Genomic DNA, 16,277 nt, shown 5'->3' on the forward strand with positions numbered 1-16,277 from the left:
GGGAGGGTGGAGGGACGGTGCAGGAGAGGAAGGCCCTCTATGAGGTGGATTGATTCAGTGACTGGGATAATTGGGATGGGAGTGTCAGAGACAGTGCTATTGGCACAGGACAGAGCGGAGTTTAGGGCTGTTGTACATAGGGTCGCTCTGAGTCGCAGGCGACTCGACGGCACATAACAACAACAACAACATGCCTTCAGAGCATCTTGAAGTTCTTCATTATCATTGGCCCTTGATCGTATGGTATCTCCTGATATATTTCAGTGTTGACCAATTCTTTTTAGTACAATGATTTTATGTACTTGAAGCTTGAATTTTTTTTCCAGTTTTTTCAGCTTAAGAAATGCTGAGCAATTTTTCTCTTTTTCCCCCTCCAATTTTACTAGTTCTCTGCACATTTCGTTACAATACTTTGCCTTCTCAAGCTGCCCTTTGAAATCTTCTGTTCAGCTTTTGTAAAAGAGACCCTAAAAATTGCTGTAGAACATCGAGTAGCCAAAACAAAGGGAAGAGATATTGGAGAAAAAAGACAGCAAATAGTAGATAAAAGAGAATTCTGGTGGTCTAGTGATAAGAAACAGCATTGCCAATCCAAAGGCATATGGTTCGAATCCACCAGCTAACTTCCATGGAAGACAGTTTCTTCCCGTGTGATTAACTGCGTTTGAAAACCCACTGGAAGCTCAACAACTGGTCGGCTCCCGCTGGGGTACATAACAACAGCTGGTGGCATAATCTGTAGCGAGATGTGTTTTTAACCTAAAGGCCTCACATATTCAGTGGTTTGAATCCACTAGTGTCTTTGAGGGAGGAAGATGCGCAATCTCCTCCCGTTCAATTTACAGCCTCTGAAAATCCACTGGAAGGTCAGTTATGAGTGGACTCCCATTCAATGGCACAGAACAGCAGCAGCATACTATTTTTACTTCACATGCATGTTAATTAGATGTAGGTTATGGGGGGCCATTGAAGAACCACCCCAAGCAAAGGAATCCTTTGATGCCAAAGGTCCTGGGCTTCTCAGACCTCAGACCTGCAGCTGGAAATCTCCTTGGTCTTTGAGCCCCTCCCGTCCCCGGAAGGACCACCAGAGGGCGCAATGGTTTTAGTCGCCATTGGTTGTGCGGGGAAACCTGCTTCAGAGGTGGCTTGGAGGGGTTCTGAGGACGCGTCCTTCAGGGTCAATTTGCGCATCCAGAGTGAAGGTTCAAAGGCGAAGTTTAGCAAGGCTAATCCGAACGGTGGGGGAGAAGTGCATGAGAAGCCTGTTCATTCATTACACATTTACTGAGCAAACCGGCCCGTGAGAGGAAGATTTGTTCACTGCCATTGAGAGAGGGACTAGTTCCAAAACCTTGTGAGATTTCATCATCATCTGGCTTGTTTCTGAAGAAATCGGGCAAGCCGATGTTCCAGATAAAGACGATAAAGACGGATTCAGAAGGGTTAAGCGACCAGATCACAGAGAGTGTAGATTTAGATTAGATTAGGTTGCCATAGCGGCCTGGACAGTTGAAGCGCCGGAGCATGTTAGGTCTGAGACTCTGGTCACCTTAGCGACGGGCTGGCAGTCACGTGATACGGGAACCTGAGGCGAAGCCGTAGAGGCGCGACAACTGACCCGCGACGGCTTCCGTACGCGGGCTGACTGTCACGTGCCGCGGGTTTGTATGCAGTCGCGTCCCCTAGTAGAATCAGATACCACGTGACTGGCTCTTGAGCAACATGGCGGCGGCCGTGGTGCACCGTCGGGGCTGAGCGGCGGCCAGTGCGCTCCGGGAGGGAGACAGGGCGGGAAGCAGCTCGCTCCTGCCGCCGGCATCACCTGAACTCCTCGCGCCCGTCCGCGCGCTTTGTCTGCCGGGCCGGGGAGCGTGCACCACCTTCGCCTGCCTCTCCTCCATCCTCTTTTCTCCAGCTTCCTCCTCTCGCAGGTGGCATCATCGGTGGGACCAGAGCGCGGGCGGGCGCGGCCCCCGGGGACCATGGCGGGTTCCGACACTACGCCCTTCCTCAGCCAGGCAGATGACACGGACGAGGGGCCCGTGCCCGGCACCCCAGGGCTGCCAGGGTCCATGGGGGCCCCGAAGTCTGGGGAGCCCGAGATCCTGGATCGGGAGGGCCTGCAGCGCATCACCGGCTTGTCATCGTGCCGTTCGGCTCTCATAGTGGCCGTGCTGTGCTACATTAACCTCCTCAACTACATGGATCGCTTCACTGTGGCTGGTACTGATTGTGCAGAGAATGACAGGCGAGGGGAAGGGAGCGGGGTCTCCAGGGCGGGGCAGCTGCACCTGGCAGGTCCTGAATCTTCTCCTTCCCAGGAGTCCTTCCTGACATCGAGCAGTTCTTCGACATTGGGGACAGTAGCTCCGGCCTCATCCAGACGGGTGAGTAGGGCCGCACACTGAGCGCACAGCAGGGCTTTTTTCTACTCTTTGTAGTTGGAGCCGCCAGCTGGCGTGCTTGGGGCCTCGTTAATGGGGATCTAGTGACCAGAGTCACTGTAAGTTGAAATGGACTCGAGGAAGCTCTCAGTGATGCAGTGACGGGAAGCTGGTTATCCCCCCCCCCAGACTACTTCTGATGGAAAACCCGTGGGGACAGTGTTCTTCTGTCCTGTAGGATCCCTATGAGCTAGAATCCTTGCGTTGCATACTGACAGTGACCAGAGCTAGAGGAGGCAGTGGCAGGATTGTGCTCTGGGGCTGTCCTGTTCAGTTGGGATGCTGAGAGTTAGTTTTATGTAATGAATAAGACAGACCGGAGTTTAAATGTCAACTTTTCCTACTCGCTGTGTGATGGTTGGAGGGCATTTACCATAAGCCTCACTTTTCTTCCTCTTTAAGTTGGGATCAATACCAGATACCTCACAGGGCATGTGTGAAGATAAAAAGATGTAAAGTGCCTAGTTGGCTCCTGGTGGGCACTACATAAATAATGGCAGGAGTGTGTTTAGAGTGTTGTCAGATTGGAAACCGTAGCTGACCCTTCTGACGTTGTCAGGGGTTTTAAGTCCTCGTGGAGAAGATTTTCCGCCTTTTACGTTCACGAGCAGCTGGGAGATTCAAACAGCCTGCTCTTGGGTTAGCAGCACAACTTTCTATCTGTTAGAACTTGGGAACTTGTGGGACAGGTAAAGCCAGGCCAAATCCCCTTTCCCTGTTTCAGAACCCAGAAAAAGCAGTGATCAGATCTGTAGGACGTTGTTGTGTCCTTTTATGCTTGTAGTCTTCTTATGCTTCCATCAGCTCAAGGGAGCCTTGTTATTTGTCCGTTTTATAAGAAAAATAGGCCTCTCCAGACTGAGGCTTGGAAAAAGAGTTAAGACTTGCCCAGAGTCAATGTATTAGAGGTAGATGAGAATTTGAAACCCACTTGGTGGTTTCTCCACTCTTGACTAACAAGGAATTGGAAGTATTTAAGGTCAAGTCTCAAGAAATGAGGATGCAGTTATAGACCAAGTTCTCAAAACTGCTGAAGAATTGTTAAGAGAACTAAGTCATTCTAGGCAACCCCATGTATCTTTTTTTTTTTTTTCATTTTTACTGAGCACCTAATTTGAGAGTAAAGAGTTGTGTCACCTCTGTAAAGGCAGGCACTTTGAATCCGCCAGCTACTGTGCACGAGAAAGGTGGGCGGGGCATTCTATCCTCATGTGATTTACAGCCTCTAAAAACCCAGCGGAGGATCAGCTATGAGTCTTTTCCCGCTTGATGACGCATAACAACAACAACAGTTTTGTGTTAGATAATAGACTGTGTGTTCAGGCAAGGTGTTGTCCCCCATGAAGTTGACATTTTACCGGGAATGATAGGACAACAGTTCATATAAGATACTTTTCTACAGAAATAAGCGTTGTGTAAAAGAAAACAGTGCAATAGAGAGGGCCTAAGTGTGTGGTGGTCTGGGGAGGGATCAGAGCTGAAACCTGAAGCAACTAAGCCCTGTGAAGCTCAAAAGAGAAGAGAATGTTCCAGATAGGACAGCAGAACCAATATCCTTAAGATAGTATTGATGCTAGGGAGCTCTGGTGGCCAGCGGCAAGAAACTGCACTGCAATCCCAGAGGTACGCAGTTCAAATCCACCAGAGGCTCTGCTGGAGAAGGAGGGGCAATCTCCTCTACCAGTAAGATCTGATTTGACGGCACACACACAAAAATAATAAAATTGTTTAAAAAGATAGTATTGATGCTGTTATAAAATGGGACTGATGTGGGGGGCTATGATGAGAGTAGGAAAAGAGTGGATAAATAATGAACACTACTGCATTGGAACAGATGGGGAGAAGGATCTGAAAGGAATATAGGATTAGGCATTATATGTATGACAGCAATCTAGAACAAGAGGAGGTGCATTGCAGAGAGAACTGGAGGAGGGAGAGAGGGAGAAGGAGGGAAGAAAATGTGTAAGAATCAATGAATAAAAAGAAATAAAAGAAGAAGATCGTGTTGAGTTTGGGAAGTCGTAGGAACGGAGTGAAGGCCATCAGTGTGTGTGCACGCGCGTGAGAGGAACTGGATGAGGCATGAGGTTGGCAAGGTAGAGAGGAGCTGAACGGATCCATCCGGCATTGGGAGCCGTGGGAAAGAGCTTAGGTTTTGTTCCTGGTTGGGTGGAAGGATGAGACAAGCCGGCTGGACCATCTCTTGTACATGGAAGGTCTGGAAAGGTGTTGGAGCTAGGCCTGAGTGATCTCCGTGGGTTCGGGGCTGGAGTGAGGGTCGCGGTCTGAAGGGTGGGATGATGGGGTGATCTTACTCTGGGTTGTCCCTCGCCTGCCCTCTGTCTGCTGAGCTGGGGGGCACGGCAGGGTTCCGGGGCTGGGCTCTGACTCTCTGTTGCCCTGCAGTGTTCATCTCCAGCTATATGGTGTTGGCACCTGTGTTTGGCTACCTGGGGGACAGGTACAATCGGAAGTATCTCATGTGCGGGGGCATTGCCTTCTGGTCTCTAGTGACTCTCGGATCATCCTTCATCCCCAAAGAGGTGAGGCCCCACGGTGGCCCCGGCCCTCCCTTTTGTTGCTGCTGCTTGACATCTGGGTCTGGGGAACTTCCCAATCCCTTAGTGGGTGACCTCTTACCCTTCCTCCTTACCTGGGTTAATCGGCACATCCCCTTCCTCTCCCTTTTTCTTCTAGAATCTTTTTCCCTTTCACCACCCCCTTTCCCCTGACCACTGACTTCTTCCACCCACATCTGAACACCCTCCCGTTTCTGACCATGAAGACTTGGTTGGACCACAGTCCCTTTCCCCGACATCCCCTCAGTTTGAGTTCTTGCAAGGCCCCCTCATGCTGGGCGCCAGTGTGGGTAAAGGAGCAGCTGGTCCCCTCGGCCTGAGCATCGGTGCCAGTGTGTCCATTGAAGCTGCTCTTGCCGAAGTCACCAGTGACCTCCTGGTTGCTAAATGCAGCTTCTACGTCCTGCTCCTGTTCTGGCTCCTGGCTCTACTGACCCGCTTCTTTCTTCCTGAAACTCTCTAACTTCTGTGACCCTGCTCCACTTTGTTCCTGCCTCTTTGGTGGTTGTTTCTCTGCTCCTTTGACAACTCCCGCCTGTTCTCCCTGCCCTGTCTTTAGCTGCAGGCACTGCACACTTCCCCTGGAGGGTCAGGGATTTGCTGTTCCTACTCCAGGTCTCTTGAGAGGACAAATGAACCCCACTGCAGATTGTAATTCATTCTTGGTCGCCTGAAGGGAGTAGGCTACTAGAAACTGAGATTTCTTTTGTACCTATATGAGGTTGTTGTTGATTGCCTTCGAGTCAAGCACGACTCATAGTGACCCTATAAGCAAAAGGCCTGAAGCCCCCTCTTCAACCATCGACATTTATCAAAGTTCATAGAGTTTCCGGATGCATGTTGTTTAGGAAGTGGATGCCACTCCTGATATGTACCTGTATGGGGTACAAAGTAATAAATAGCCATTTTATTTTCTAATCTTCCCAACAGCTGTGTGAACAAAGTAGTAGTATTCTATTTCTGCCGGTGAGAATACTGAGGCTCAGAGAGGTTAAGTAGCTTTCCCAGAGTCACCCCTAGTCAGGAAGTGGGGAGCCAGGATTCAAGCCCAGGTCTGTGTGATGCTAAAGCCAGGTTTCCAGCCGTCCCTGCCACCTCTCCAGAGGCCGGCTGGTGAGGCCGGCTGGAAGGCTCGCTGGGAGGCCGGCTGGTCAGGCTGGCTGGGAGGCTGGCTTCAGGGAGGGCTACTACCTGCCTTTTCCTGTCTTGTTCCCCAGCGTTTCTGGCTGCTCCTCCTGACCCGGGGCCTGGTGGGGGTCGGGGAGGCCAGTTACTCCACCATCGCCCCCACGCTCATCGCCGACCTCTTTGTGGCAGACCAGAGGAGCCAGATGCTCAGCGTGTTCTACTTCGCCATTCCTGTGGGCAGGTGAGTGAACCTGGGCCCTGGCTGGGGACGGGGGGCCTGGCCGGGGATGGGGGCCCTGGCCAGGGATGGGGGGCCTGGCCGGGTACGGGGTGCCCAGTGTCAGAAGCATACCTGAATGGCTGTCCCCCATTCCCTCTCCTCTTCCCCCACCCCTCCAGTGGTCTGGGGTACATTGCAGGCTCCAAAGTGAAGGACATGGCCGGGGACTGGCACTGGGCCCTGAGGGTGAGTCTATTTGTTGCTTTCTCACCAGTCTCCTTTCCTTCCTTCACATCCCTCTGTTATGAGGAAGAGAGACCTGGCTGCCCTCACCGTGAAGCCACGGGCTACACAGAAGTCTCAGTTGCAAGTGACAGGAGCTCACTGTAAAACTGGACGGCCAAAGAGGGGGCTGTGCTGGCCCTCATGACGGGCAATCCTGCCGGCTTCCGGCTCCCACTGTCTCAGGACTTCGATTCAGCTGCTTCTTGCTTTTCTTACCTCTGTGTTAGCTTCATGCTCCACCAAGTGAAGGCTTTAAGCTAATACCTTTGCATTGAGAAACTGTGGCTCCCTGGGGCCTCTGCAGTCGTCCTGGGATGGAATCTGGTGGGGTCAGCATGGGCCACTCACCTGCCTAGCACAGGAACCATGCATTCTATGCTCATTGGCCACACCTGCATTTATACTCACCCAGCCCTATTTTTATCATTTGCATTGAGAGGAGAAGGTGCGCTCAAAGTTAGTTCAACTGCTGTCACCAGATGGAATGAAAGTTAAACTTATAGGAACAGGGTGGTCCCTAGTGGCATCCGGCGCCCCCTCCAACTGCAGGTTCAGCCTCCTTAAACCCCAGTTGTTGATAAGTGCCCCGTCTCTCCATCTCCAGCATTGGGATCCCTTTAGAAAATTGCTAGGAAAAGCTAGTCCTTGGAGAAGCACATGCTCTGAAAGGTGGTGGACAGCAAAGGAGAGGAAGACCCTCAACCAGGTGGATTTGCACAGTGACTGCAGCAGTGGCCTTGAATGTGTCAGAGATGATGATGGCGCAGGATAGGACAGGAGTCAGGTCTGTTCTAGGGTTGCCATGAGTCACACCGGACTCGACAGCACCTAACAATAGCAGCAGCACTGTCTTCACCTGTCACGAAGCCCACTCTTTCTCCAGGTGACGCCAGGCCTGGGAGTGGTCGCCGTCCTGCTGCTCTTCCTGGTCGTCCGGGAGCCACCAAGAGGAGCCGTGGAACGCCGCTCGGACTTGCCACCCCTGAACCCCACCTCGTGGTGGGCAGATCTGAGGGCTCTGGCAAGAAAGTTAGTTGAGCCTCGTCCTTTTGCAAGAGTTAAGGCCGGGAGGGGGACCCTGACCATCTGGTTGGTCCTTGTTCTGTTTTCTGCCAGCGGGGTGATTCCTCAAACCTAGGGATTCTCTCACCACTGCCCCCATGTGGCAATTTCTCGGATTACAGGCCCAGGAGCCCGGACAGGACAGGGTCACCTCCCCTCCTAGAGTCCTAACCTTATGAAATGCTCAAGTCGGGAGAACCTTAAAACAGGAAGGGCAAACAAGGGTCCTGACTCCTCACTGGGGTCTGGTCTTGCTCTCTCTCATGCAGTCCTAGCTTCGTCTTGTCGTCCCTTGGCTTCACGGCTGTGGCCTTTGTCACGGGCTCGCTGGCACTGTGGGCTCCTGCTTTCCTGCTTCGCTCCCGTGTGGTCCTGGGGGAGACTCCCCCCTGCCTCCCCGGAGACTCCTGCTCCTCCTCCGACAGGTTGGCAGGTGGTACAGGTGGGGCAAGGCGGGTGGGCTGCAGGGGCAGGGGTGGAGTGAAGAGAGGTCAAGTTCAAACTCAGGTGGAGTAGAATTTAAACCCTCCGTCTATACTTCTCCCAGCTGTGAAACAGCTGACCATGGCAGTGTGCCTGCTTCCTGGCGCTTTGACTCTAGGCCGCCTAGGTGTGGGTGGACAGGCCTTCGGGGGCGAGGCTGGGTGGTTTTACAGCCCACCTGTCCCCTGACTCCCCCCAGCCTCATCTTTGGGCTTATTACCTGCTTGACCGGCGTCCTGGGTGTGGGCCTGGGCGTGGAGGTCAGCCGCCGCCTGCGCCGCTCCAACCCCCGGGCTGACCCACTCGTCTGTGCTGCCGGCCTCCTCGGCTCCGCGCCCTTCCTCTTCCTGTCCCTCGCCTGTGCCCGAGGAAGCATTGTAGCCACTTATGTGAGTAGCCAGCAGGTGCCAAGGATGTGTTCCAGGTCCAGGGTTGGGGGGGACGGGACCCTGGGGGCGGGCTGAGGGGCGGCCAGCAGAGGGGAAGAGCCAACATGGCAGCAGGAAGGCCAGGCTGTGTGCTCGGCTGGGCCCCTTCCCCAGGCCACTCTGGGGTAAGGTCGGTGCTCGGCTCCTTGTCTGTCAAACAGGAGTAGTGGTACCTCCTCAGGTGTTGTGAGACGCTAACATGCTAGTGGAGGAGCCTGGGAATTTCTCTGTGGTGATGGGCCCTCCCTTCTCCCCTCAGATTTTCATCTTTATTGGGGAGACACTGCTGTCCATGAACTGGGCCATTGTGGCTGACATTCTGCTGGTGAGTGGCAGGCAGCCCCAGAGGCTGATGGAAGCAGGGAGCACGTTAGGAGGCCCTAAATCTACCCCAGAGTGATCTTGGAATTCAGCTCCAGGTGTCCTTGTGATCCTGGCTCGTGACTTCAGTCACAGCTCCCAGCCAGGGTTCACCTCTGACCCTGGCCTTGCTCAGCCCTGGCCCTAGCCTTGTCTTTCATCGTCTGCTTCCCCTGGGGGAGCCTGCCCACTGAGACACACCCCTCTCTCCCACCCGTAGTATGTAGTGATCCCCACCCGGCGGTCCACCGCGGAGGCCTTCCAGATTGTGCTGTCCCACCTGCTGGGCGACGCGGGGAGCCCCTACCTCATCGGCGTGGTGAGCAGTATCCCCTGGCCAGGGCTGGGACTGGGCCAGGGCTGACGCCTGCCTGCACTCCTAGGACGAGCCCAGTGAGATTCCGTGTCCCCTCACCTTGAGCTCAGCTGGACTGAGAGGCCATGGGCTCTGATGATGATCTCCCCCAGTGAGGCTCTGTCCTCCTTTCCCAGAGTCCAGGGGCTCTCCACTGACCACTCCCTGTCCCCTCTCCAGATCTCGGACCGCCTGCGCCGGAGCTGGCCCCCGTCCTTCCTGTCTGAGTTCCGGGCCCTGCAGTTCTCGCTCATGCTCTGCGCCTTCGTTGGGGCTCTGGGCGGAGCGGCCTTCCTGGGCACCGCCATCTTCATAGAGGGTGACCGTCGGCAGGCCCAGCTGCACGTGCAAGGTTGGTTTTGGGCCCCTGTCTGTTCACAGCCCCCTGCCCACCTGTGACACTGCCGGCCTGTCTTTCTACTGTCTGCTCAGCCCCACGGACCTGGCTTCCCTCCCCTCAGTCAGCTCGGGCTCTTCTTCCCCCAGGCGTGCTGCACGAGGCTGGACCCACAGATGATCGTATTGTGGTGCCCCAGCGTGGCCGCTCCACCCGGGTCCCCGTGTCCAGCGTGCTCATCTGAGGGGACCTTTCTCACCTGTCTGCACACCGCTGCACCTGGCCCAGCCTCATCCTGGGAGGGGTCTAGGCCTGAGCGTTCAGTCCGACTCTGCTCTCCTGAGGGGCCCTGGACCCCATTCCAGCTTCCAGACACTCACTACACAGGCAGCCGAGGGGACGAGGGAAGCTTAGGACTTGAGGTGGGCGTCCCCTCCACTGGGGCCGCCCCAGGGGCTTGGTGCTATTTGTAATTGAATAAAATTTGTAGCCAGACCCCAAGTGCCTGCTTGAGTCTTTCTGTGGGTGCTTTCTTGGCGGGCATGCTGTCCCCTCCCCAGCTCTATGTCCCAGTACCATCAGGGGCCCTGCCCTCAGCCTCGGGAAGAGAAGGGACAGTTCTCTGAGTGAGCTGGCTTAGTGTGACCATGAGTCACCCACGCCCGTGTTGTCCCCCAGGTCCCGCCTCTCTTGACAGGCAGGTCTGGGTAAGGTGGGGGTGGCACTGACTCGGGCACCTCCAAATTGCCAGTGTGGGAGACGTCCAGCCCACTGCGTCCTCCAGTCCGAATGTGGGAAGGTCAGGCTGCTGGCCACCCAGCAGGGGTCTTCCCCCATTGTCCCACTTGGAGAGGCCAGCAGATCCTCCGTGAGGGATGAGTGAGGGCCTCGCCCCGCTCCCCAGCTGGGGGTGGGAAGGGGCGGGTGCAGCCGGCGGGGGGGGACCCGATGATTTCCTGCCTTCACCCAGCACTTACCACAGCTTCCTGCCACGGGCGGGCAGGCGGGCGCTGGAGGAGAGGCGGCGTGGAGCTGAGGCACAGGTAACTGGGGGTACGGGACCATGCAGGGGCCGCCTGGAGCCCCGGACCCCAGGCTTGGCCTGACAGCCCGGGAGCCCAGGGCCTTCCAGAACCAGTGCTGAACAGGCATTCCTAGAAGAGAAAGGGACCTGGGGAGCCCCTAGGAGGGCACCCCTATCCCTCAGCAGGCTCCCCAGCCCAGAGTCCCACTGGGTGTGCCCCAACTGAGCCTTGGGGTGGTTCTGCCTTTGGGGCGCTTCAGGGGGTAGCAAGGCTTGGTCCGGTCTTTCTCCAGATGGAGACGACTGTCCCCGTCTCCACTGCGTTCGGCCTCCTGCTGCTGCCTGTCCTTGCTGTGCTGGTGACGGCCCTGTGTCTACGCTGTCGTGAGCTGCCGGGTGAGTGCGGGGCTGCGGGTGGAACTGGGCGCTTGGACGCAGGTAGCGAACCTCACTCCACCCCAGAGACTCTGAAGACGCCCTCTCGAGCACCCCAGCGCCCCGTTTTGTGCCTTACTGGCTATCTCTTCCCCAGGCTCCTATAACAGTGCTTCCTCAGACGGGTGAGTCTACCCTTTGTCCGCTCTGTGGCCCCCCTCAGCACCCCGCGGCGGGCTGGGCCCCAGGCTGGACGGTGGGCTGGGCACGGGGTGTTTCTGATCTCACCACACTGTGTGTGTCCCTCCTGCCAGTATGTACCCGAGCAGCATGCAGATCAAGCGGCCTTGTGAGTATGAGCAGGGCTCCGCGTCTGAGCAAGTGTGTCCCTTTGCTGAGGCCTCTCTGAGGCTGCCGCCTCGGTCTGTGCCTTGTACTTGACCTGAGCTGGGGTCAAGTGCATGGCTCTTGGGGAGGGAGAGGAGAGTCCTTGGGCCTGTTGGGGCACAGGGCATTCAGGGAACCTGGGCTGAGTGAGGGGGCATGATGTCCACAGTCATACACACTTGAGCTGGGTCCCGTCCTCAGACACTCTGGCTCCCTGGCCGCCATCATCCCTGACCCCCGTGGCCAATATCAACCCGCCGGCCAGTGTCAACCCACCTGTTAGCTCCTACCTACCCCTGAGCCAGCCAGACCTGCTCCCTGTTCCGTGAGTAGCCCCTCAGTCCTCTTGCCCTGAGAATGTATTCCCTGCCCTCTCGCTTCCCGAAACTGGGGGGCCTCTTGTTGCAAATTTCCTTGCCTTAACCTCCTTCCCGGTCCTGACCCTTGACTTCTGACTCCCAGGAGATCTCCACAGCCCCCCGGGGCCTCCCACCGGACGCCATCTTCCAGGCAGGACTCAGATGGCGGTGAGTGTGGGACAGGCCTGGGGACCTGGGGCTGGGCAGAGGACAGGCCTGCCCTTAGCCGACTGACTCAGTCTCTTTCTTGTCCCTTCTCTGAAGCCAACAGTATAGCGAGCTACGAGAATGAGGGTGCGTCGGAACCCCAGGGGCCCCAGCTGGGTGGGGAGGCTGGGGCCTGGCCTGGCCTGTGCTGACTCTTGTGTCACCCCCAGAGCTGCTCTGTGAGGACACGGATGAAGATGAGGATGACTATCCCGAGCGCTACCTGTGAGTGGCCGGCGGGGCTGGGGGGAGCCGAGGATGGGGTACCCTTGCTTACCGCCATTCTCCTTTGTCATTAGAGTGGTGCTTCCGGACAGCGTCCCGGCCGCCACCCCCAACGTGCCCCCAGCTCCTGTGCCCAGCGAGCCTGGCCTCCGAGACAGTGCCTTCTCCAGTGAGTCACCCCTCCCTCCTCGCCTGCTGGGCCGGTGTCCGCTGACCCCACTGTTCCCTCTGCGGCTGCCTCCTTGTCATTTCTCCCTCTCCCCGTTTTCTCTCTTCTCCCCTTCTAGAACTCCTGCCCGCCAGGGACTGGCCTTCCTCCTCTTTTCTGAGCCTCTTACCTTTCCTCTCCTCTTTGCTTTTTGTCTTGTTTTCTCGTCGAAGAGGTTTCCTGCACGTTATTTTCCCACGTCTCCTCCAGAAATCTCTCTCTCCTGCCCAGAGCTCGCTCTTGGTCTTTGCTCCTTTCTCGTAACCTCCTGTTTTTGTTTCGTGGGAGCAAAATCATCTTGGAAGGCTCTAAACATCTTGATTCTGAGTCGTCCTTTTTTTAAGTTTTCTTTTGCTCACTGTGTTGTCTCATTTCTTCTGAGCTGCTGGGTTCTTTGTTTTGATCTCATCCTGCATCTTGGAGACTTCACGCCATGTCTCATGACTGAGCCTCAATTCTCAGATGCTTTTTCTTTCTCTCTACTTGCCCTGAACTGTCTTCTTTTCATTCACCTACTAGGGATTAGCTGCCTCCACTGGTCACGTCTTAGGTGGCATGACACAAGGTAGACTGCAGTGGTGATGAAGGCTACCAGTTGTCGAGGGCTTTGGAAGAAGATAGACCATCTCTTTCTGAGAGCTCACAGCCATGAAAGACCCTGCAGAGCGGAATTCTGCTGACGTACCCAGGGCCACCATGAGTCGGAATTGACTTAATGGCAAACTACCAGTTCCTGGTTTACCCTGAGCCCCACCAAGACCTTTTCTTCAGCAGCGTGTTAAACCTCACGGCTCCCAGGGGTTCTGGAGGCTGTCCCTCCCCCACCCTGGGCCTCCGTCATCTTGTTTGCACGTTGGTAGAGTTTATCTTGTTAGCAGCCACTTGGTAGCACGTGCTCTGAGATGGGCTCTGTTCTGATAGTCACTCATTTGCTCTTAACGTTGTTGTTATTTGCCTTTGAATCAGGATTGTCTCATACCTGACCCTCCAGCAAGTTTTCATAGGGTATAAATTGAACGAGCTGAAGAAGCCCCTTTACCTTGTTATTCGCTCTAACAGAGGAGGAAACTGAAGGCACAGAGAGTTCAGGTCACTTGTCTTCAGTGACTTGGTTAGTTATGTCTGAGCCGGGATTTGAACCTGAAAAAGCTGTCTCCAAAGCCTGTCTTTTCCATATTTTCATGGAGGTAATAAGTCAACAGATAAACGAATGTCAGTGGGTATTGGGAGCTAGAGAGGGGCTGAGGCAGGGGCATACGATGGACAGAAGGTGGGTGGGCTGGCGCTTCTCCCTGGACAGGTGACATCGGAGCTGAGGCTGGCGAATAACGGGCCCAGCTGTGCCCCCCAGACCCGGAGGCTCTCCTCTCTTTCTCTCCTCTCCTCTCTCCTCCCCACGCTTGGCTCACCCACGTCCCCTCTGAGCGGCTCTTTGATTTCAGAGTCTCGGGGTCAGGGGACCCTCCTGCTGTCCCCACAATTTCACTCATTCTAGTTGTCACTGGTCGAGGTGACCCACTTCTCTCCACTTCCACAGCCTCCGTCTCGTGCCCAGAAGCCACCTGCTCAGAGATCCCTGCTCTGTCCCGCTGGGCCTAGCTGTGGAACGGCCTTAGGTCGCTGTGTTTCAGGGTTTTTTTCTGCTGGAGTCCTTGATGGCAGCTGTGGGAGCCCCTGGGTGTCTGGGACTCTGCGGGGCTGAGGCCGCTGTTACGGAGGTAATGGTGCTGGATGTTTTTCCTCCAGTGGAGTCTGGTGAGGACTATGTGAACGTTCCCGAGAGCGGGGAGAGCGCTGAAGCGTCTCTGGGTGAGTGAAGGCCCCCTGGCTCCCTCCTGGGGTCTCACTTCTCTCCCTCATCCTTTTTTCCCCAAGTGTGACCTGTCCACTGCCCCTCATCTTGACGTAACTCCTCCCCTGGTGTGACTTCACCCTCCCCCTCATCTTCAGTGCAGCCCCTTTGCCTCAGCTCCTCGAGTGGCCTGTGTCCCTGGCCCCCTTACCCTCTGTACGGGTGACCCACCCCAAGTATGATCCTACCCTTCAGACTTTAGTCTCGCCCACATCGCTCCCCCTTTTTCTGTGCACCCCTATCTCCCCACCCCGGCCCTTCATATGCCCTGCTCCCCTTTCGGTGTGGCTGTCCCTCCTCTGAGCTGTCCCCACAGATGGCAGCCGGGAGTATGTGAATGTGTCCCAGGAGCTGCACCCTGTGACGAGGACTAAGCCTGGTGTGTGCTATATTGGGGTGCGGCCAAGGGCTGGGGGGAGAGCTGCCCGAGGAGGTGGCTTTCCGAGCTAGAGATCAACCTCTTCCTCCCAACAGCCACCCCGAGCCCTGAGGATGAGGAGGACGGTGCCCCTGATTACGAGAATATACAAGATCTCAGTTGAGGGCCTGGTGAGAGCCCCTCCCATGCCACGTCCAGTCCCCAAGCTCCCGCCACCTCAGGCCTAGCATCTCTGACTCTGGAGCTGCTGCTGACCCCGCTGACGCCTGAACCCGTCACTTCGCTCCCACCCTATGGCGTTTCAGGTGAAGCTGGCCAGCCTTGCAGGATGGCAGAGCCAGGAAGCTGGAAGTGGCCCTGGGCCCCCCTACTGTGCCTTTATTCCAGCCCAACATCAGCCTGAGAATCTCCCCCTAACTTATTGTCACTTTGGGGTCCAGTCTGTGTTCCCCCAACACCCCGCACCTTCTGACACAACCTGAGAATGGACTACTCCGGCCGCAGCTCTACTCTTTGTCAAAGACTAAAGGCCAGTGTGGTCTGGAGGGAGTGCTCCTGGCTGTGGTGGGCCTGGCAGGAGAAGGTGGGATGTGCTGAGCATGAACGTGTGCGTCAGACTGTCGATAATCTGCATGTGCGTCTGTAGGTCGGCTGTGTCTGTGTGTGTCCATCCTTCTCCCCAAGGCTGGGTGCTGCCGAGGCGGCCAGCCCCGTGCTGTGTGAGTGAGGACAGGTGGGAACTTGGGCAGCCTGGCACACTGCCCGGGCACAGTCACATGAACTGGACACAGTGGATGAAAGGCCTCTCCCGAGTGGCGGGAGAGTGGGGTGAGGAGGACCACGCTGGGTGGGAGGAGTCTACAGCAACATCCTTTCCTGCTGGTCCTCCATCTCTCCATTCTTAACAAACAAGAGCTTTTGTAGTTCTTGCTTTTGTGGTTTTGAAATAAAACAGAGCCTAAAAACTGTGTAAACTGTGGAATGTTTTAGCCAACTAAAACCTAAAAGCTTGGTGCTTGCTGTGGACCTGCTCCCAGCTCCTCTCCTGTTGACCTGGGGGTTTTCCAAGGCTCGAGTTTCTATGGTCTTTCTCTTGCAGAGTTGCTGGTGGAGTTTGAACAGCCAACCTTCTTTTGCTTCGTTTTTTTTGCGTGACCGCAGACAGGCCACGTGGAGATCTGAAGACACAGTGTGTTGATGTCATTTTCTCTGGGCCACTGTTCATGTCTCTTAGTTTGGAAGATTCCTCTCTGGGATCCAATCCGTCCTCAGTAGGACCATCATCCCCACCATCAGGACCTGACTTTCTCCTGGGCGTCGTGATTGGTTCAGATACGGGCATGTGACACAAGCTGGACCAATGGAAAGTACCTTGGGGATTGGAGCAGGAAGTGATGGAGAGAAGTGCTCTCTTTTTTTTCAGTCTCACTAGAGTAAAGTAGTGCAGGAGTCAGTACCTGGCAAGACCACCAGTTAAGAAGCCAGTGGAGGAAGGGCAGAGAGATGGCCAAGGGCAGCTCCCTGGTGGTGTCATTGGAATCGCTGGGTTCAGTGTCACCTGAAGTGAGAACTCCTCC

General features: G+C 55.6%; 2 protein-coding genes across 4 annotated transcripts; both read left to right on the plus strand.

Annotated features, from left to right (window-relative positions):
- Window positions 1-1,878: 1,878 nt before the first annotated feature.
- On the plus strand, window positions 1,879-9,928 carry SPNS1 (spinster homolog 1 (Drosophila)). Of its 3 annotated transcripts, XM_006896571.1 has the most exons (12): window positions 1,879-2,226; window positions 2,325-2,390; window positions 4,854-4,990; window positions 6,244-6,395; window positions 6,554-6,620; window positions 7,543-7,688; window positions 7,991-8,146; window positions 8,404-8,593; window positions 8,892-8,957; window positions 9,213-9,311; window positions 9,528-9,699; window positions 9,834-9,928. In XM_006896571.1, exons 1-12 carry the CDS (start codon window positions 1,986-1,988, stop codon window positions 9,926-9,928), a joined length of 1,587 nt encoding a protein of 528 aa, XP_006896633.1. In that variant the 5' UTR covers window positions 1,879-1,985. The 3 variants fall into 3 exon arrangements, with proteins under 3 accessions (XP_006896633.1, XP_006896634.1, XP_006896635.1); XM_006896572.1 differs by lacking the exon at window positions 7,991-8,146 and having other exon boundaries at window positions 1,884-2,226; XM_006896573.1 differs by lacking the exons at window positions 2,325-2,390; window positions 7,991-8,146 and having other exon boundaries at window positions 1,884-2,226.
- A 1,073-nt stretch (window positions 9,929-11,001) lies between these two features.
- On the plus strand, window positions 11,002-14,863 carry LAT (linker for activation of T cells). The gene is made up of 11 exons (XM_006896627.1): window positions 11,002-11,146; window positions 11,241-11,268; window positions 11,398-11,516; window positions 11,672-11,795; window positions 11,933-11,997; window positions 12,094-12,123; window positions 12,207-12,261; window positions 12,336-12,430; window positions 14,216-14,278; window positions 14,638-14,700; window positions 14,796-14,863. Exons 1-11 carry the CDS (start codon window positions 11,002-11,004, stop codon window positions 14,861-14,863), a joined length of 855 nt encoding a protein of 284 aa, XP_006896689.1.
- The last annotated feature ends 1,414 nt before the right edge of the window (window positions 14,864-16,277 follow it).

The sequence above is a fragment of the Elephantulus edwardii genome, unplaced genomic scaffold (genome assembly GCF_000299155.1).
Source record: "Elephantulus edwardii isolate Elephantulus edwardi_28Jun2011 unplaced genomic scaffold, EleEdw1.0 scaffold00186, whole genome shotgun sequence".
Lineage (NCBI taxonomy): Eukaryota > Metazoa > Chordata > Mammalia > Macroscelidea > Macroscelididae > Elephantulus > Elephantulus edwardii.

Bases quoted from the DNA above. Each gene is read 5' to 3' on its own strand.
- SPNS1 (XM_006896571.1), top strand. From the start codon at position 1,986: ATGGCGGGTTCCGACACTACGCCCTTCCTCAGCCAGGCAGATGACACG. The intron at 2,391-4,853 runs GTGAGTAGGGCC...GTTGCCCTGCAG, and splicing joins CTCCGGCCTCATCCAGACGG to TGTTCATCTCCAGCTATATG. The intron at 9,312-9,527 runs GTGAGCAGTATC...TCCCCTCTCCAG, and splicing joins GCCCCTACCTCATCGGCGTG to ATCTCGGACCGCCTGCGCCG.
- LAT (XM_006896627.1), top strand. From the start codon at position 11,002: ATGGAGACGACTGTCCCCGTCTCCACTGCGTTCGGCCTCCTGCTGCTG. The intron at 11,147-11,240 runs GTAGCGAACCTC...TCTCTTCCCCAG, and splicing joins AACTGGGCGCTTGGACGCAG to GCTCCTATAACAGTGCTTCC. The intron at 11,269-11,397 runs GTGAGTCTACCC...CCCTCCTGCCAG, and splicing joins AACAGTGCTTCCTCAGACGG to TATGTACCCGAGCAGCATGC.